Source organism: Vanellus vanellus (genome assembly GCF_965231255.1).
Source record: "Vanellus vanellus genome assembly, chromosome: 6".
Taxonomy (NCBI): domain Eukaryota; kingdom Metazoa; phylum Chordata; class Aves; order Charadriiformes; family Charadriidae; genus Vanellus; species Vanellus vanellus.
The window spans coordinates 9,895,311-9,917,702 of NC_138911.1; the positions used below are offsets into that span (position 1 = coordinate 9,895,311).

The 22,392-nt window shown below is 38.5% G+C and overlaps 1 protein-coding gene across 1 annotated transcript in view; it reads left to right on the forward strand.

The window, feature by feature from the left end:
• Positions 1 to 22,392, forward strand: part of SPON1 (spondin 1) — a gene marked incomplete at both ends in the record, with an annotated part of 195,472 nt that overhangs the window by 165,792 nt on the left and 7,288 nt on the right. Inside the window, one exon of the mRNA XM_082484960.1 lies at positions 444 to 508. Within this exon, the coding sequence (XP_082341086.1) occupies positions 444 to 508 (65 nt within the window). The remainder of the gene's footprint in view (positions 1 to 443; positions 509 to 22,392) is intronic.

A 22,392-nucleotide genomic window follows, 5' to 3' on the forward strand; every position in this document is an offset into this window, starting at 1 on the left:
ACAGTTGTCTTTCTGTGATAGAGTTACCAGAACAAACTCAGTTTGGCCATATTGGTTTGGGGTATTTCCCCAGTGCAAAGGTCTTCTCCTTGTTTATACCTGCCAGCACATTGCACCACTGTGAAAGCTTTCCCTTCAGCTCACGATGCAAAACAGCACGGTCTGTGAGCTGCTGCTGGTGTTTTAACCGCACTTCAGTTCCTGCAGAAGGGAAAGAGACTGTGCCCAAGGTCTGACTACCTTTGCTTGCTGCTCTGGCCTCCTGCGTTCATACAGGCCCCTTGAGGAACCTGCGCAGCTTGAGGGCACGAGGTGCTCAGACAACAAAAAGGACACAGTATGTTTCTCATAGTCAGAATTTACCTCTTACTTTTTGCTGTAAATCATATTACTCTCACTGTAAAATTGTTCCAATGGCTTTCTCGTTTTGTGTCTCTTCACAGAGCGATGAGGTTTTAACAGTCATCAAGGCAAAAGCGCAGTGGCCGGCCTGGCAGCCTCTGAATGTGTAAGTAAGTAGGGAATAGTATGTCTCAGCAGCCTTGTGTTCGGCGTAGGCTAATGGATGGCTCTAATCTCATTGTCTCATATAATCATTTGCTCTTGTAAAGAAACAATCTAAAAATATTTTGATAGATGAGTTTTTAATCTTTTTGGGTTTTTTTTTGCCAACAATATTGCCTCTCTCATTCTTTGCTTTTTAGCATCTCTTCATTTTTCACATGCTTTGGATCGCTGTTACAGGAGAAGCATTATCCCATGGAGTTTCTGCCTTCGTTGAACAATGATGTTTATTCAATGCTTGCTCAAAAATATATTGTACTATTCTACGTGTAGTATTTTTTAGCATCTTTTGTCACACACTGTGACAACACACTGTCAATACAGCAATCCACCAACAAAAAACTCCTGAAGGGCTAATTCTTTAAAATGCTTATCTGAAACACACTATGATAGTATCATGATCCAAGTGAGACAGCTAAATAGCTTCCCAGAATCTTAACTCTGGGGTCTCTGGCACTTAGCAGAAAAGAGGATAAAAGTCTTCTTTCAGGATACTCTTGAATTTACTTGTCTTTTTGGGGGGAGGGTGGGTGTCAGGGTGAGGGGGGTGAGGGGGGAGGGTGTTGTTTCCTGCATAACTTGTCTGTGCTTTGCCCAGAGTTCATACTAATTATCTAGGCCCAAATCAATGAGACTTACTAGAAGTGACTAAAGATGAGAACCCAGTACAAAGGCTCACCCCATTAGCTGAGAGTCAAATTAAGTCCTCGGGGAAGCAGGGCAATTAGTCTACTGCAAGATTGTAGGGACCAGGTAGTCCTGTTTCTTCTGTAAAATGTATAAGGGAAGTAGTTAGTGGAACACTGTGTCTGGTTTTGTCATCTGTATTTCAGAAAGTATGTGAATATTTGGAGTTTAGTCAGAAAAAAAACTGCAAAAGAGTTTAGTGTTTAGAAAACATCCCATACCGTAAGAGGCTTAGAAACTCTTAAGCAGCTTAGGACTTAAGCTATTCAGTTTATCCCCTCCCCGCCTGCAAAAAAAAAAAAAAGGTTAGGAGGTGAGCACAGCTTAAATAGTGAAAAGATTTCTGATAGCTGATCCCTTTTTAATCTAGAAAAAACCCCACCCCAATGAAATCCCCTGTAGCATGGAAGCTAAGGAAATTCCTGACAAGGAAATTCTCACTAAAGGTATGGGAAAAGGGTTTAACAGTGCGTCTAACCTTCAGAGCAGCTTACCTGCACATGAGATGGATTTTCCATCACTTGAATACATTTTAACCTGACGCAGAGTTGTAGGCTCTGCACAGGAATTGTGAGTTAGGCTGCTTTTGGCTGGTGTTATGCAAGTGGTCAGTCAAGGTGACAGAAATGGCATTCTTTATTTATGGTCTTATTTCCTGAAATTTTCAGTATTTTGATTTGGTAGTGTTTGCAATGTAGTAGTTGTGGATAGCATTATTTTCCTTGCTACCTTCTTTCTATTCACTCCAAATTAACACTTTAAAATGGAAATTTTTTGCCCACGTCTCTGTTCTACTATGGTGAGGTCTCTGACTGATACAAGCCATTTATTTTTTTCCTTCCAATTTCAGTTACTTTCCCAGAGCAACATTTATGTATGATGTTTCTGTATCAAAGTGAACAATACTACCAGGAATTGACTGCTCTGGGTGCTTGGAAGGCTTTGGCATTGACAGGAGAGCAGGTCTGTACTTTGTTCACAGAAAGATGGAGAGAGGATCTCCTGCTCCAGAGTCTCAATCCATCATCTTTCAAATGCACTGAATATACTAGGTAACAAAAATCAAAGCTAATTAAAGTATGTTGCCCCTGGTCGTAATAACTAGTTCAACACAGCACTGAGAAACTTCACAAAAAAGCTGGGAGTGAACAATTTCAGGTACTTTCTAGGCATATTCTTTCACAGACATGCCTGCAAATGCTTTTGCAACATCCTCCAGATGTTCTTCCAATTAATTCTTACCTTTTCTATACGGTATTTCTCACCTTTCAGTAACATCAAAAGGAATAAATCTTAGTATTTGTGCTTTCAAATGCTGTGCAAGGGTTCTCCTAACAAATGTTCCTTCACTTTACAGGTAGTGTTAGATTTTTGGCTCTTTAAATAATTTTTTATCATATTTTGCCATGATGTCCTTCATTTTGATTCCATTTAAAAATATGATCTAAGCTTCAAAAGAAGACAAAATTTTCAATGGCCGTTAACTTCTTGTGTTAATTTCCCATTTGCTGTTATGGATGGTCCTTCTTGGAATTTAGATCCAAGTTGTGCAAGTAACGGATAATGATGCCTCAGGATAACCATTTGGTCTATTATTATGCATAACAAAGCCATCTTACTAATGAAGAATTGACTAAAAGTCATGAATAACCTTCTTTTGCATAATCATTAGTTATATATCCAATATATAATACAGTGTGATAGTGGTGCCAAAGTGGTGTTCCAATGTGTCATAATAAGCAGAGCCTAAAAGCCTTCCTGAATGTGTTTTACAACAATTATAAAATGTATAATGCTAGTGAGCCAATTTACGAGGGCATAAAGTGTCAAAAGTTGGCAAATTCAGCCTGCTTACCCTTCAAGTTTACCTCCTGCTTCCATATAGTGATTTTTATTGCTATCCCTATCCAAGTTGCAATACCAAGTTAGTTACGGCAATTACATTTAAAATTGGAGGGAGGAGGGGAACAATTACCTTCAAAGCTTGTGAGAGGGCTGATAAGGGTATCAACCTATCTGTGGCGAAAGGGGGATGAGGCACCGTGGGCACCAGGCTGCCAGCCCAGGTGAGTGCAATAGCCAAGAGTAACAACCCGCCGGTAATGGGGCAGGAGTGCAGGAACATTCAGCAGGGTGGTGGCAGACACTGTCATGGAGGGGAGACTTACAGGCTCGGTATTTGCTCGTGGCAGGCACCAGCTCAATCAGACCCATCCCTATTAGGGGAAACCCGAGAGAAAAGAAACCGGATGGGAGTACGCAGCGAGGCTCAGCACAGCCCTGGGCACCAGCCCCACTGCCCACGCAGGGTGGTCAGCAGCCAGCCAGGATGGGCACTGCGCCTGCCCCTGGGGCTGACGGGTCCTCTCCAAAACACCGAGGGAGACTGCAGCAGCTCCTCACCTTACAGATTGTAGCAAGGCAAGCTGCTAATTCTTGCCCTCATCTTAAGCAGCTGGTGAGCTGGTCACCTGTAATCACACATGAGAGGATGGTCTTGACCAGGCTCCTCTCCTGGAATCATCATTGCAGTGAAATGGCTTTTCTTCTACTCTACCAGTACCAGTCGATGAGGTTGTGACTCCTGAGGCCACTCGTACCTCATTAAGTAATGTTTCAAGCTCTGTATGGACTGTGGGCATGAAGTGCCTGTGTCTAAATCTGATAGTTCATGACACCAGAGGTAAGAACAGAAGTATAACTGTGAGCTTTTGTTCTGCTTAGGGAGAAGAAAATAGAGACTTTTCAGTGGAGATCCAGTGGGCGCTAAGTGCCTCCCCAGGGAGAGGCTTCAGACACGAGTTCAGATGCAAGAAATTAGAAAAGGGGCTGAGACAAGCTGCCAGCCCTAAGCAGGGAAGGATGGAATAACTTTCTGTTAATTACAATTAAGGCTAATACACTTTAACATATTGTCATCTCCCAGCTCCCAGTACAATATAATACTGTTGAACCTCTATCCTGCCATAGACTTAATACTTCATCGTCTTTTAACATTCCTCTTCTCGGTTCCTGTATATGCCTGCTCTTTGTCACTGTTTTCTTTTTCTGTTTTCTTCCTGTCCCTCATTTTCATTATCCTCCATTCAGTTTCTTATCCAGAAATGCAGAAAACTCTCCTGAGTTGGTGCATGCAGGAGACAGTTTGGGGTGATCTTTGTGAACTAGTTTTATGGTTGCCCAACCGAGAAAGCAGTATTAGTAGCATGAGAAGGAGTGCCAGACCAAGTAATGAAACAGTTTGCTGTAGCTTATGTTTGTATTGCCAAGTTGCGTGTCTGAAATTCTGACTTTAAAGTACTCGCAGGGAATGCATTCTTCCTTGAGTGTAATGGTATCAGTATACAGCATGCTGTCAAATGAAAGCAGTTTTTCTTATCTTACTTGTATAAACAAGAGCACAGCTCATTGCTCCCTTCCTCTCAGCTGTGTTTTGGGCAGAATCAAATTTTACTTCCATATTCGGCTACAAATCATTGGCCTTTTGCAGTACGGAGGATAAAATACAGCAAATACAGACAGTACAACTGGTATCCAAATCTGCATATCTGGCACCTGTAAAATAATCAAGCCATGACAGAAGAATTTGGGGATAAAGGTGGCAAGATAGTATGTATCGAATTCCACAGGAGCTACTACCTTTAAAAATCTTGCTGTGAATTCTCTTACCCTAAATACATCTTTTTTTTTTTTTCCTGTATTCATTATGCCTTTATTTCGAATCCAGACCACCCCCCTTTTTCATTCAGCAAGCACTTTTATCTAAATAAGAGCTTCCCAGGATAATCCACCAGAAGAAAATAAGCACAAATCCTGATCAATAAGTCCCACTCTTCAATGTGAGTTACAGAGTCAGTTACAAGAAGAAAAATGGGACCCTTTCGGGAGGTGTGGGGGAGAGTCAGTTGTTGGACACGGAAGAATCTGTCAATTCCACATCTTGGCATGAGTTGGATTGTCTTTAACATGGTGAAATCCAACCCCGTAGTGTTGTCAGGGCACTTGCAATTTTTAACAGCTGCCTGTTTTTTCCCATTCACTATGTCCTCTGTGATTCCTCACCATCAGGGAAAGGCATTACCATACCTGTATCTTTCTTTTATAAAATGGCATGTTTGTCGTGATGGTTGGGGAGTAGAAGAAAGCAAATTCTACAGGTGGATCTCTGATTTTTCCAAAATGGCAGGACCTCCAAGACAAGGTACCGCATCAGAACAAGGAATATCTTCTCACCATATAACTCTCAGCTCCCTGAAAAAAAAAAGAGTGGAATTGAAAACGAATAGTTGGACGGGTATCACACATTAATAGACATCTCTCTGGGTAGTTTCTGACACTTCAAAAATATGTCCAGTATATGTATACGGGTCTTTCTTCATATAGGCAAAGGGAGCAGTATTTGAATGGCGATTCTTGTGTCTAATCCCTTTTTTGTAGTTCCTGTAAACCAGGAATGCATTCAGCCCTATGCAACACTGGAATATGGACTTTCATGTACATATAGCCTAACACTGACAAATACAAACATGGATCAGACATAGGATGGAAATTATTCTCCAGTATGTCACGTATTCCGTTATTAAACACTCAGACCTTATAAATTATTAAATACCAGTACAGACAGTGTGCCTTTCCACGTATTTTCATGTGTTCATTCTGGCTTTTCCTGATACGTAAAAAGGCAATATTGATTTTGAAAAAAAAAAATTAAATGAAAAAGTAGCTTTAACTTTCTGTTGTAAAACCTGCCACAGTCTAAAACATTCGAAGAAGACCACACTTCCCTGCATAACTTAGCTGCCTATTTCCCATTCCTTTCCTGCCAGAGTTTCTGTCTGCAGCCCTAGCTAGGAGAAAGTCCATTTTTAGTTAGAACCAATGCACATCAAAGTGATAGGCATTTTTCTTTTTGTTACAATTCTGAACTATTTGAAGTTTGGAAAATTATTCTCTCCTTCCTTATGTCTCTTCTGCTTCCATTTCATCTCCCCGTGCTGTTTGCCCGAGTAGTCATGGTCCTGTGGTTTTCTTCTGCCACTTGACTGTGTGCAGAGCTTACTCTTTTTCTCATCCATTTAAGCAGCTCTTCCCCTTTTATTTGGAGATTACCTGAAAACACTCCAGTAGGCACTCGGCAGTGAAGCTTAGCAGAAAAGGAGGCCTATTGCTTTATACTTCAGATGGATAGACCTATTTATTCCAAACAGTTTATAAATTAGTATGGTTACCTCATGATGCCCTACAAATTATCCCATCAATCCCCTTCCATTTTAAGTTTTATATCCCCTTGGTGTCTTTGACTACAAAGATACTAGGGCTGTTTTTTCTGGTTTGCAAGGAGGATATCAGAAAATGCTAAAGGATACTCCCAAGTATGGTTTTCAGCATCAAGACAGATAACATGACTAAACTGGGCAACAAAGTAAACTGTTCCAGAAATCAAACCAAGAATATTCTATAGAAAGGGGATGGGCAATGAAAAGTGCTCTGATCTAAGATATGGTTGAGTTGATGGATCATACTAGCTGGAGAAAAACATGCTGACGTGCTCTTGGGAATCGAAAGCCGAACCACAGATGAGTAGGGAGTTTCACCTCTTTGGGGTTTTAGCATTCGTTTGTTTCTCGTTTTATTTCTTTTTTACTTAATTTTTTTTTTTACTTTTTGCTTTTTTTATTTTACTGTAATCTTCTGCTATCCTTGTGCCCACAAAACTTCTCTTTCTTAAAGTAGCCTCCACATTTAGGTCATTGAATGATTACTTAGATGTTGGTAGATGGAGAACCACTTAAGTCAGAAAGGGAACTCTTTACTGTCTTCTGAACTGTAATAAAAGAACTCTCTCTCCTCATCTTATGCTTCATTGTTAAAGATCTCATTTTATTGTGTCTGATATTCTACCCTTTACAACTCACACGGCCTTAATGTGGTTTTGTCTCACTGATAAATATCCTTGAGTAAAACTAGCCAAGGTTATGTATACAGTTGCATATTTTAAAGAAGTCTTCAGCAGTGCAAACAGCTTTAATAATAACAATTTGTGACTACATTAATATTACCGATATTATCTAATCAGTTCCATCAGATGGCAGAGAGCTGAAACGTAGACATTATACACATAAACATGATGTGTTGCTGAACCTTTGTTGACCTTCTCACATGTTGCAAGTTTTGTGAGGTTCACAGAGAGACACTTGTTTACAAAAGAACATTGGAAAGCATTTAAGCAATCATTTTCTGTAAACACCTAATTCTAAAACTTTCAGTTGCTGAAGTGTTTACATACCTAAATAGCTATTAGTAACATTACTAAATGCATAAAAATCTAACCGACTTTCAGCGTTCCCAAAGCTAATGACATTTTCACAAGGTTGAGGGGACCTCTGTTAGGCAATCGGTTGCAATTAAATCATGTTAACTTCCATTATTTAGTTGTTGCCCTGCCTATTTTATCAGTGATGGCCTGATCTGACAGAAATCTTCAAGCAGACCTTCTACGTTTGCCCCACACCCATGTGGTCAGCAAAATAAAGGGTGTCCCCCAATATGGAGAAGACTTCCTGGAACTTGGAAGATTTAGGCTTAGTTCTTCTTTCCTCCTGACGAGACACCTGTCTCTCGATGTAAAATTCAAACCACCAACCTACACAGTGAGAGCCCTTTACTATCACATATCATGTTCTTCTAGCTCAAGCCTCGCATGGAATAATTAAATATTTATTAGCCAGAAAAAGCAAGCAATCACTAGGATTTTCCCCTCAAGAAAAGGGAGGAGAGACAGAAGAGGTCTCTGAAGGAGATTAATCTCTAAAATGTTTAGTAAACAGTGAGTTCATCAGCTTTGTAAAATGGGGAAGGGGGTAGGTGTGGAATTAGTACAGATCAGTTGCAGGTTCTCATTAATTAGAAATCACACTGCCTTTATTTTGTGGCACTTATGCAATGACGATATCTTTTTCCGTTCCTCGGCTTCCTTGGAAGAGAGACTGTTCCTGGCCAACATAAATATTTTGTTCTATTTCCAGGTTTTTAGCCTTTTTTTTTTTAACACCTTCACATTACTTAAAATAGAATGTATGAATTAGGTAATTTTTGAAAAGAAAACACTGAGATTTGTCTCGTTTTTTGACTGATATTTACTGATTTCAACTTAGGAAACAATGTTTCTGTTCACCCGAGAATACACTTTTAAAGTAAATGCGAATTTGCTTAGATCTAGTTGAATCTGATTTTCCATTACTTGCTTAATTTCTCTGTGCTGGATATAGGAAAATTACATATATTTGCATTACATTCATAATAAATGGAGTCGTGTTTTAGAATGAAGATTTCAAGCAGACATTTCCTTTTGTGTTGTCCTATAAAATACATTTGAGGAATCTTTTTAAGCTTTTCTGAAAATCTCTCAGAGCTAGTCTTTTTTAGGATTTATGCAATTGATCTTTAGACCTATCTGGAGAATTTCAGCAAGTAATTTACCTATTCATCTATGTGAATTAGCTGTTTCTTTCTAAACTGCGTATGTGTGGATAAAATGTACATGCACATGGGCCATAAATAAAGCTGGCATTTTCCTTTAAATAGACTTCTATTAAAAAAATATTCATAGGCAGTATTGAAAATCAGTACCTTGTTGTGCTACCTACATTTGGCGTAATTTCTTTTGGAGAGCTTAACACAGAGACTGTTGGAGGAAAAAGAAAAAGACACACAGAGTAGTTTCCTGGCCTCGATCAGTGATCTTACTGGACAGGAAAAAAGATTTTTGTTTCTCTCTGTTTACTTGTTGCCTCTGATTTTGGTAAAAGCAAGCTAGTGTCGCCAACTTGCTTATTCCCTTGTATCATGTTTTAATTTTGAGATGGTTCACTGCAGCTAATTATTATAAATATTAAGGTTAAAATAATTAAGCAGTTTATGTCAACTACATTTTTTAAGGCATTTCAGATAGGGTCGGTATGTGCTGAAATCATGTGTGACAGCAGCACGGGTCGGAGCCAGCTGAGCCAGTCGGAACAAGAGGAGGAGAGGAGGTGCAGTTGTGCAGCCTTCCAACCCAGTTAGTCCCCAACACGTGTTCAGAGCCCTCGGCACAAACCCCCACCGACACCCTTGCTGCCAAGTCTTGCATCAACTGCTGCTTGAACACACCAAAATAAAACCGCCTGTGTGCTATAATTGCACCTTAAGTGACCTTCCTACAGAAATGCTTTCACTTTCTGTAGGGGATGCTACAATTTCTGCAGGGACGGAAGGTACATGACTTAAGGAGCCAATAGTATTTGTTTAATTGTTTAGGAAATCCCCGTAACCAAAATATGGTCCATTTAGTCACGGCATTAGAAAATTAGCCCACCTGTTTGCAGAGCCGTTAGTTATCCCGGGGATGCTCCGTGCCAGCAAGAGGACTGTCTCATTCCCTTGCTGCCACCGCCTGGTTCAGCGTGGATGTGCCTATGCACCGAACCCCAACAGAAACCCTCCCTCACGCTTTTCTTCTGGAGCCGGACGTTTGCTGTGTGTCACTCAGAATCCCAATGTCAGAGCCAAATGCTGCTCTCTACTAAATCTATATTCATCAGCATTGAGAGCGGAAGATTCAAATCAATGCACCTTTCAGCTTTGATAACAGAGAGGCTTTAGATAAAAGATAATGAACTGCCCAGAGCCCTAGAAACCAGACGTCTGACAATGTCTGTAAGTTAATTCTGTGAATTCGTCTTCCTAGACTGTCTTATTAAGGGTTGATAAAATTATTCACAAGTACCACAAGAAACTTCTCACAGCATACAAACTAAAATTCATTGAAAAGTACCTACTAATTTTCTTTAATCGATTTCTATAGAGGAGTCGGAGTTTTGAATTTTGCAGTCATTCCAGTTCCTATCCATCCACTTAAAATATTTCATATGAAATGAAATTTTACCTCTAGTTCTTTTAAAATATTACGTAGTCACAAAAGTTTTGTTTTGTGTGATGCGTAGGTGAACAAATTCTGAGATTAGTTGCTCACTTTCAGTTATGTGACTCTTTTCCTATCCCATTGAGAATACTGACAGCCTTTCCTGTCTTGCTGTGCAATGCACTGTCCATATATCAGAAGTTATAAAAATATACATCAGAAATGAGTAAATTATTCAGTTGATTAATTAACCAAGTCCTCAGACTACCTATCTGAGAATTAAAACAAAGACATGTTTGAACACGCATACTTGTATTTGGGGTTAACTGGCATTCCAAATGTCAAAGTACAGACAGAACTGCAAATTAACCAGCTGTAATGGGCATAGTTTAAATTTTATTTTTTATTTTCTCCGAAGTGATACGAAGAGCTCATATCATAGTCCTTTAATCATCTATCCACTGTATATCATTAACATTTGATTATACAAATTGCTTATAAACACTGTTCCACCTAATGATTTGAAAAATAAATCATGCATGTATAATGTCACCTAGTGTGACTAAGAGTCAGCAGAGGGTTATATAGAAATAGGGGAGCTTATTATTTATTGCTACGTCTTATAGTCCTTATAATGCTCATTTTTCCTGCATACTTGTTAGACATTTTCTCCTAATTGGTCGAATGCTGCATTTATCTTTCACTCCCTCTGTACTTTTAAGAAAGTAAGGTTCAGATATTTTCTTGCTTTACAAGTTTATATATCCTTCCATAGCTGCATTTAACCCACTGAACGCCGTACAATGTGCATGTGGTTGCATTACCTGTAAGTCTCTTTAAATAGAGAAAAATAACTCTTGTTGTAAGAGAACAGCGTACTATCAAGCCAAGCAGCTGTTACATCTTTTGGTGAGGAAAGAGTGAAGACATATGAAGGGCTGGGATATCATTTTAATTAAGAGAAAATAATGTAGGTCACATGGGCCACTATTTGTCACACTGTGGGTGTAACTGGGTGACTTCAGAGCGTTTGTGATATCCTGGAACTACGGTGGCTCTGCGTTTAGGGAGCTGGGGTGTGAAAGGAGCGCACAGAGGAGCTCACAGTTCCATTCTAAAAAAAACCCATGCTATTTTGGACACCAGTCGTGTTTCGATGTTACAATAGATTTTTGAAAGGCATTTTCTGTCCTTTAATACAGTAGCAGAATTGTGAATAGTATGGCCCTTGCAGAATATATTACATATTTGATCATTATATAGAATGCACTATAAAATTAATAGCAGTACTAGTGCAGCGAAGCAAAATAGTACTGTAAGGCTCCATGGGGACACGATCTTTACTCACAAACTTTAATATTCCTTCAATTTTAGATTATTGTCTAAAAAAAATTTCAATATCTATACTACAGATAAATTCTTCTGACAGTGTGCATGGTAATGCCGTTAATGTTAGTTAGGTAAGGTGCAAATAATTTCATCGATGTGTAACCATTCCTTTAGCATGTGGGACAATTTCATACATTCCACTTTCCTCATGTGAGTAGTTATGTAAATGTGATTTGTGAGAGTACAGTCTCTGTCCATACAGTAAAGCGGATAGCACAAACTGTTCAAAAAGAATAACTGATTAAAAATGAAACTTAAATAACTATCATGCTAAGACAGTGTCAAATTGCTGCCTGAAGCAAACATTAATGACCATTTTAGGGATTCTTGGGAGGAAAAATAGCTTATGGTGTTAACTGCAGATAATAGTTTATAATATCAACGGCTCTTTGACCGCAGTGGTGTGAACATTACTTGGCTAACACAGGGTTGGGAAGTCGGCCATAGAAACCAAGCCAGTCATTGCCATTATAACAGCACCATTACTGTACCCCTCGTGCACCAAATTCACATCAACATGATTTTCAATCAGTAACAGCTGAATCCAGGAAAATAAAACTTCCAGAAAAGAAATAATTAAATTTGTACAAGCCTGTCTCATTGATAACAAGTCATCATGAACAACTGAAAACAAAAGGGTATAAAATTGCTGGTAGCTAAAGCATGAAGAATTGAAACAAGGAATAGGCTGGTGAACTGTCTGAGTTACAAATTTATTCTCACAGCTTGCCACTGTAATGAAGTGGGATGAGTGAAATGTGGTTATATTTGACATCTCACTGAATCTCTGTTATCCTAAAAGAAAATACATGAGTTTTTTTGCTGAAGAATTATGATGTGCTTTTCTCTTGACAGATGAGTTGATTTAAATTTTGAGATGCTTGAAAGTATTTTTTAAATCCCTAAGTGGCTCTCCAAATACAGATATGCTTTTATAAGAATAAAAGTTGTAATGTTGTATTGTATGGCCCATATTCTGCCTTAAGTAGGTGCTCTGGGAATATTTTAAAAAGATTTTGTGTGAGGTACGTCTTGTCTAAACTTAAACCCCTACTTTAATTCTATGGTGAAAGCATTACAGTCTCTATAGTCTATGTATTAATAACCATGAAGAGTCATCATAACGAATAGCTACCTCAGCTATCTACAGCTGTAGGAAACACTGCAACAGGAGCAGACCCGCAGAGTGAAACAGTGCTGCGGAAGTGACACATTTTGGGGACAGGAGATGGCTTTGGGTGGCTGCCGTGCTGGTTGCTTGGAGCGTGGCTGCCTGCCAGCAGCGGAAGCACAGGGTAGGAGCTTCAGGCTAGATTGATCGGAAAGAAATCAGGTCCGCGCTCGAAGATTGCACCGGGACATGAACCACAGCACAGTGGGAAATTCACCTCAAAAGTGCACCTCTGAACTCGACCAAAACACCCATATGCTTGTCCCTTTGTGCTCGTATGGGATGCTGCGCAGTGTCATTACACACGTTAGATTTCAGTGCTGGCACAGAATAGTAGAAAGTGATTTCGGGATTTGCCTGAAGAGCGAAAAATAGCATGCTCAATCATTTTCTTGTCTGAGTGACTTTGACCAATGGATTAATTTTTTTTTAACAAGTGCAAAATGTGGGAAATGTTACGTATCAATTATAGTTCACCTTGTAGGATACTGATTACAATACCTTGTTTTCCACTGGTTTAATTTCACTGCATGTTAAGTATTCAGACTGAAATTTTCATGCTAAGTTGGAGGTTTAAATGTTATAAAGGTTTAAAATGTTATAATAACTGTTTAACTATGAAGGTCTTGTATTGCCTTCTTCTGGAAAAACGACTTGATAATCAATGAGTTGAAAAATTCATCCACATCTGACCAAGTTTAATGAATGTACAGCGATCTCAGCATTCCTAGGAACACTTGTTAACATCTGGTAGCTCTTTATTTCTTCAGAAACTGACCTTATTTGAGACGCCATGTAAAGCATAAACGGATGAACAAAATTTTGGCAAAAGCCGTAGTGGAAGCCAGTGAAATGCAGTGAGAACAAAACTAGAATGCAGAAGTCAGACGGATGGGGAAAAGGTTTTCAGAGTGAAGCCTTTGGGAATGCAAAACAATTTGTAATAGTTAAAAGTGAGATATTTTTGTGAAACTGCAGGAAGAAGTGGAGGAAAGCAGTACATATGAATTGGCGTTTGCACACTGTATCATGGCCAACAGTATCACTCTTGCAAGAAGTAATCAGGACCCGAGTTTAAATAACAAATAGAGAGATGTAGATGTGAAACACTCATTCTTTAGTGGTTCCACAATAAGTGATATTTTTCTTACATTAATTACAAGTAAAAAAACTATGTTGAATTCCTAAAACTAAGAAATAGTCAAATTCCAACCTATTTTCTTAGCAACTAACTCCTTTAAAGTAAAAGCTTTCAAAGGAAATATAGCAAAGGCAAAAAGAAGCCCGTTGTCAGAGGAAAAATACATTATCTGTAGAAGAAGCCCCAGCACATCAATTAAAGTAAATATCTTGTTCAGATTTATGGACTCAATTTTTTGGATGAGATCTCTTGTCATAGTCCTATATGGATAAAAATGCTTTCTCACAGAGTATTTGTTATGTGGTGATGATGAAAATGCTTTGTCTTTAAAAAAAGTAGGTTTCATGGTCAACTGCTCACAAGGGAACAGGAGTGTAATTTTAATAATTAATATTTCTGGGTTTAGACTTTTAAAAAATAAAATCCATTTAGTTATAAGCTGTGGTAGTAACAATAAATTCTTGCAGAACTTTCTCGGCATTCTATGGTATCTATTCCTGCCAAGATATATAGCCATAAAAAAAATGAAAATACCGTGATCTGGTGGCTCTATGCTTTTCAGGTGTAATCTTTTACTAGCATGGATGTACCATTTCAGCCTTATAGTTAAACATCAGATTAACTTAAGTAGTCCAATGACGTGCATCCCAGGAATAGAGCATGATGGTAGCCTGCAAAGGTTTCTGTTCCTTCCCTCTGCCCCGAAATATAGCGTTCTATAAAGTATACATTTTATTCTTGCATGACAACATTTTATTTTGATAGTGATATTACAGAACATGTGTCTCTGCTTTTTATTTCTGTAAATCTCTGGTGCTTTTTTCCCCAGAAATACTTATCTCTCCTGTTATCTCCTGCTGTCACATTGTGCTGTCTACCCTAAAATGGGCTAAAAGCCAATATCTGCCAATCCAGATGTAAATGAAGTTTCCTTCCACAAAAGGACAGTATAGTGCTAGGAAACATTTTCAAAGTTTGCAAATTTTGTGTACAAAATGAGAGGAATGAGAAGGCCAGACAGAGTTGCTTGTTTCTATGGCAACACAATGTGTCTAGCTCAGCTATTTTCTCCTTTTATGATTTTATAGATAGCTGGGATTAATCTAGTGCAGTTTAATATTGTCAAAAATAGAAGAATTCTAACCCTCAGTCTAATCAGACATAGTAATGCATAAATGCATCTGATATACAAAAAAAATATATACAGGGAAAAAGTCAGTTGTCACTTTTGATAACGTGAAGGCAAATACATAAATCTCTCTGGAGCTGCGAACCAATTCTGAGTGCTCCGGCTTCGCATTTGGCTAATGGTTAAACTGTCTTAGTCAGAAAACTTCCTGTGGTATATCCTTCCTTCCTGTGGTATATCGTTCCGCCACACTGTTGATGTGCTGTCTTAAGGACCACCATTTTCCCTAACCCAGGAGGCAATCCCTGCTGGTATGACTTGGAGTACTTCGGAAGTTTCATAGAAGTGTCAGTAAACTCCTGACAGCCGTATGCAGGAGTAATTTATGTTGAATGAGCAGTTTATGCATCAGCAGAGCTAATCAAAACACTTTTGTTAAAAATCTTTGACTTCAAAATGAAAGCTTTCACATAAAAATTGGATCTAAGTGGTAAATTCATGGTTTCACATTGAAAATGGAAAATCTTCCTAGAGCTTTAGATTTTTTTTTCATATAAATTCTAAATTTTATCCAAAAAGCAGAAATATTTGTTTCACCAAAACTAGTTGAAGTAAATCTCAGACAAAACACATTTTAATATATATATAAAATAATTGCTATTTTTGCTATTTTTTATAATTCATCTGAATTTGACATTGGGTGTGATTGAGCTTAAAATACATGTGTATATATTTGGATAGTTAATGTAAGATAAAACCTTTAATCATATGAATTTCCATTTTATTAATATTTTAGGAACTTAACAAGAATGCATAAACCCAACACCATATGCTGCCCTCGCAACTTGATAACTCTATTTTAGTGACTCTACAGAGCTCCAAGTAAATGAGACAAGAATTTAGTCCCTTATTTTTCACAGCAAACAGGACCCAGTAACGCTGGGCTGTGTACGAGCAGCACGAGGCTGCAAATTTCTACCTCTCCTAGCAGGAAGTCACATGCTATTGTAAAGTATTGTGTTTACCTGAGTCTTTGCATTTATAGTTATATAAATTTATGAAGTGTTGACTAAAAAAACCTAATCAGAAAACTACATCATGCTTATAAAAAGAATTAACATATTAAGCGTTACGTGTATTATTGAGACTTAGGGAAACTTCATTGTTTGGCAGATGGTCTGACACCCACATTAAGAAATTCATCATTCAATCTCAAAAAAGTAAGGAAGAACATATGTGTTTGTTGGAAAAGAAAAAAAAATTGTATCGATCTTTTTTTTGTCAGAGCAAGCACATATGGCAGTTCCATTTTCTATCACTTACCATTTACTTTCTATTTAAGATTCAAATGTCACTAGGCAAGGAAAAAAGTTGAGTATTAAAACATAGAGAAGATTTAACTAAGAACAATCACTGCAAGAACTTTATGCTAATTGTTCGTGGAAATTAGCGGCCATCCAATTAAATCAAACTTACTCATCCAATTCTACTCTTGCTTTTGTTTTCTTTACATGTTCTTCCCATTGGTAGTTACTGTTTTATGATTATTTCCCAACCATCTGTTGTCTTTCCTTGAGCCAAAATAATTTCCCTTTATAATTTCATGAGTAATCATGTATGCATTATTTTTACGCAATTATATATCTACTTACTAATCCTAACTCCTCATTCTTGTGTAAATACTCACTGAGTAACTGGAACAATTTGCCATTTAAATTTCTAGTGAACAGAAATCTATATGCAGAGTTTCAAACTTCCAATTGTTATCTCCTTGCATTGTTATGAATGTAATGATAATTAAACATTTGCTCTAATTCACATCCCCAGACACCAAAAGGCCTATGTAATTTAAGATGGATATAGATGCTGAATGAAAAGGAACGTGTATCATATTAATAAAGGTGGTGAGATGTTGGACATCTTCAGAGATTATTACACTGGGACCGGGGAAATGTAAAATGCCATTCCGAGCTTTTGATGCTTGCAGAATAAATGGTTTTAAAATGCATAACAATACTATTATAAAAACTTTGAAAGGAATTTGGAGTATCTACATTTTTTAGGTATTCTAATAAATAGCCTCGTAGTCATTTTTGTTAAAAGGAGATATTTGCTGTAATCTAACATTCCAAATAAATTAAATTGATAGCAAACCAGCGTTCATCGCTGAAACAGTCTCATAAATAATTCTGTGCTTTTTACCTGATGTTGTTAACGGGAGCGGAAAGGATGAGAAATCTGGCTGCGATGGCTCTTATGCTGGGCTGAAGAGCTGATCTCTCATCACTCTTTCTCAGGACAAACAGGGCACGGTCAGCGCTTTGTAGATTAGCCAGGTGAAAAGGAGATATAAAGCAACAGCGCTCTTACAACATGCCACAGGATCTCCTTTGTAAACATTGCTGTAATTGCTCTGGGCAGACAATTTGTAGCCCCAAAGCTGCTGGGAAATGAAGAAGAGAGAGGTTTCCTGAATTCGTACAGTTAGTCCTTTGGCTTTGTAGTCAGCCTGGCCTGGATAAAAACGCAGTAATGCCATATATTGCAAAATGATTCCTGAAACACGGTTTGATTGTGAATGCACAGGGAGTGGTCTAACAAGCGGCATGAATTTATTCTGAACAGGAGCAGATGTTGCCAGCACCATGCAGGATAACCACACCGAACTGGTTTGTGACAACCTGCAAAGAACACACACAAAAATCTGCAGTTTTCAGAAACTGCAATCCTAACTTGAGATATCTGAGAATTTTTTTCAGTGAGAAAAGCCTATTCACATTTGTTAATCATATCATTAAGGTATACCCATTCTGAAGGTATTAAATCGTATAGCTGGTATATTAAGGAATATTATTATCTGAAGTAGCAATCCAGGTATGATTAGATGACAATATGAAAATGTCTGAAAGATGAGCTGCACAAAGTCCCTTCCTTTTGTAATGCTTTTTAAAAGTACCCAGATTAATGATATTTTAGAACAGCATTTGTTCTGATTAGTGGTTTTAATGTCAGTGGTAATGATGTAATGCCTTAGTTGTGTAAGCAATTAAATATCCATCTCTCTTAGCTGGTTATAGGCAACATTCTCATTTTAATACATACAGCAAAGTAAGAGGTTGTTATGCAGGCCTTTTTGTAGCCCCAAAAGTAAACAGATAAAATTTGTTGTGGCTTTCTTTTTTCTTTCATCATGAAACAAAATAGCCAAACTTTAACCGTCACCTCCTCTAATTTTGTGCTCAGAGACACACAGAGCTTGGCATTAAAGTGCTTTTCAACTTTTGTTTGGATGTCAGTCAAATTTCATTGACTCAGTGTACATTTTATTGTAGTTTTCTTTTCCCTGGCTTTTTTGGGACACGCACATGTTTAAATTATTCATTAGGTTAAATGCTTGCCTGCCTTGCATTTAAGCAGAACTGCAGAAGGATTCACCCCCTCCTTCTGTGCAACTCCGAAATTCTGTTTTTATGTTCAGGTGTTGATATCTGCTCATAAAACTTTGTTGTCCATGTAATGGTCCTGACTCTTTTGCATCACTTCCTAAATGGTTTTCTTAATAATACGTCATTTAAATATGCGTCTAATTTGTTCTGTTAGTTGCAGACTTCTAGGAGAGTAGTATTTTCCATTCCGTTTTAGAGATTCATTTTCTTCATTTCTTTTCTTTGAAGCTAGCGCACTTTTCAGGATGTTAAGATTTTAAAGTTATTCACTAAAGCAGATGTTGTGTAGGTGCCACTGGTAGGCAGGAGGTGCAGAGTTGGAAGTTCAAAGGTGTGAAATATGTTTCCATGCTCACAATGTTATTTGTATCAACAGCAAAAAATTGTAAAGATGAATAAATAGATTGTTCATCCTGAACAGTCTATATGTGATGTAGTGTAAGCCTTTAAGAAAGAAGGATGTCACTTTTGCTCACTAGAGGTATAATAGGCAATTGATTTACTGTTTCCCTAAAAATCACAGGGTTTGTGATCTATACAATTTTCTAAATTCTTAGCTTAAAAAGATGTGTTTTCATGTCATCAGCACCATCTAGAACTGACAGTAAACAAGTGGCAATGTGGCCCACTGTGCTCTCAACGACCTACCTCCTCCAGCAGTCATCAGACGTGGACTGGCTTCTCTTGCCTTTTTCCTTCCTATCCGAAAAGGCTCCTACATTATTCGTAGCACAAACGAGATCAGATCCTGGTATGCTCTTATTGCGGCCTTCCAGTACGTAAAGGGGGCCTAAAGGAGAGCTGGGGAAGGACTTTTTACACGGGCATTTAGCGATAGGACGAGGGAGAATGGCTTTAAACTGGAAGAGGGCAGGTTTAGATTAAATATCAGGAAGAAGTTTTTCACTTTGAGGGTGGTAAGGCACTGGCACAGGTTGCCCAGGGAAGTCATGGAGGCCCCGTCCCTGGAGGTGTTCAAGGCCAGGCTGGACGTGGCCTTGGGCAACCTGGTCTAGTGGGAGGTGTCCCTGCCTATGGCAGGGAGTTGGAACTCGTTGATCTTCAAGGTCCTTTCCAACCTAAACCATTCTATGATTCTATGATACTCAAACGAATCTAGTAGCCAGACTCTAATAACAGGCTTAGGACAATTATACCTTAATGCAGCTCTGTGAAGAAACCTGGAGAGGTATAAGCTATTTCAAACTCCCATACACTCCATATAGTTACATAACCCATGAAATCTATCAGACCTTTTTCCCCTCATAAAATATATAAGACTACCTGAGCTAGAATTTTATTTCGAACAGCTATTGTAACAATTAGTATTTTATGTTCTTCTGTTCTCTCTAATATGCCCACTTAATCACAACATTATTTGTTACCCACAACTGAAGTCAGAACAGGGATAACTGTGAAGCACTGCACAAATTCAGTATTTCTGAAGATGTTTCAGGCTCTTCGCTTTTCCTCCGCTGCTGCATAACAAGCATCTAATACATTGTTTTCATTTATTTGAAAAAAAATAATTTGCGTTTGTGCTGCCACAGCTAGAATCACTTTTGGTAGCCAACCTGGTGAGTTGAACAGCTAGCAAGAGATTCTCTGCACTGCACTTTGCAGTGAAAAAAATAGATGCTCTTCCCAGTCAAATCTATCCTCATATAATAGGCTTTTGTGTTGCTGGAAAATTCTTTCTGCGTGGGTGAGGCCAACAGCTTTCTTATATGAATATAGCGCACATAGCATCCAGTAGTAAAATTCACATTGATTCCAACCATACAAACTCAACCCTATCAATGGTTGTATTTGTTGAGCTAGTTAGTATCGTAGAGACAAAGAGTACATGTTCAGGCTGCCTTTTTCTACTGCTTTTACTTGTATACTAATCGAATATTAAGCCAAAAGTAACCTCCAAGTTTTATTCTGCAATACTATTTCTATCCAGTAACTCTCCACAACCACCTTACTTACGTGTGCCCTATTACCTTTTATGGAGGTACCAGTAGAACACAACAGTATTGATTCAACACTCAAAAATATATCTTGCAGCAAGTTGAGTTTGCTGTTGGCTTGTCAAAGGCTTTCTTAACCCCCCACCCTCCCAACTCCCAGCAGTGATAGCAACTAGATTGTCACATAGGGAAAAAACTTGTAAAGCAAAATCATGTTTGTGCTCTTTTAACATTAAAAAACGCAAAACCAGAACAAAACAAAACAGCACGGGGAAAAAAAGAGCATTTTCTTATGCTGTTTTCTTATGCTGCTCAGTATATGGCACGCCCATAGCTAGAGATCCAAATCATGCTGACAAAAGAAAATAAAATAAAAAATAAAGAAAATTGAAAACGTTAGGATGCAAGACAGTATCTAGTACCTTGCTTCACTCTGTACTATGTGACAGGAATTGTCAGCAGCCCGATCAGGCTCACAGTGGAAAAGTTCTGTCTGCTTCAGCAGGCTATCCCAGCTGTGTGGGGCTCTTAAGGTTGTCACCTATACCTTACCTAATGTTTAGGATTTGCTTTACAGCGCCTGTTCACCACTGTTCTTATGCATGTACACGTGTAGGGGATGGAAAAGGGACATTTTTGTCTCCTACAGGAAATTCACATCAGTTACAAACTTCAGGCTTTTCCTGTGAGCATTACCAAACAGCTCAACCCGTCGCAGAGGAACACTTTCTTAAAATTTAAAAGCCTTAAAATGGCAATATGTACTTGTATTGAATGCAGAGATAAAGATGATCTACATTCCTATTTTATCAGGTGTGTTAACAATACAGAAATGAAAAAGGTCGGGTTTGGGGTGCGCTCGGGTACATTTTCACACTTAGTTTCCTTCGGGGAGATCCGTAGGCCAATCTTAGAACCCTTGAGCCAGATGTGTTGTTGAAGGGCTTAGGTTCCTGCCAGCTTAAGTGTATACTGGAAACATTTGAAATTTGTCATTTTACTTAAAAAAACCCCACCCAAATACCAAAGATGTGTATTGTCTAAGCCCAATCAGTGCCTATGCCTATGCCTAGGTAGTAGTTATCGACTATGCCTTAGATCAGCCCATTTCCTTAATTACAGCAACTCAAGAAGGACTCTGAATGTTAGTTAGTTACTCAGACTTCTTACATTTGAAACTGCATGATAACTACTCAAAGTCATTGTCTTTGGACTGTTCTGTTTTTTCGAATGTGCTGAGAGTGCTATGAGCCAGAAAAATCACACAAATGAAATGCCACATTTTCACAGGGATGCAAACTTTTACAGGAAGAATAAACTCCTCGTGACTAGAGAAGAAAAGTGTATGTGCATTGTGTATACAGAGCTACTTAACCCAAAAAAGGATGATGACTAACACTGTAAAAAAAACAAACCCTTACATTAAAAATAAGCATGGTGTTTAGATGCTTATAAAGCAGTGTGTTTTGGCATAAAATAGGGAAAAAAATGAACTTCACTCTGTATCCAAGTCCTGTAACTGAAGAAAGCTTGGGTTGACATCAGTAATTAGTAGAGCAAAATTGCCAAAATCATGTCTTAAATAACTCCACATTTGGTTTGTTGCTCATGAGAATGATTCCATGAAGAGGTCCAGCTTTTCATCTGTGAAGAGAAACCTCCAGTTCGGGCCTGATTTTATTTCCCATTCGCATAGGAATGCGATAGTTGCTCATAAGCATCACAGAGCACTGCGTGATTCAGCATGATTTCTTCCGAGGAAGGGCAGACAAAGGCCGCATGAATAGATGTGTTTTCACATACACTGGCAGACACCTGCAAAAGTCTTGGCTGAACTGTCTAGGGCAGGCAGTGGCCATTCATCTCTCGCTTACGTGAGCACTAGAACTCCATTAATGAGTGCTTTCTCACACACACACACAAGCTCTTTTGGCACTGGAATTTGCATTGGTGGGGGGTGAGGGGGTGTCAAAAGTACCCCAGCAATCAAAACCTCAGGGTATTTCTC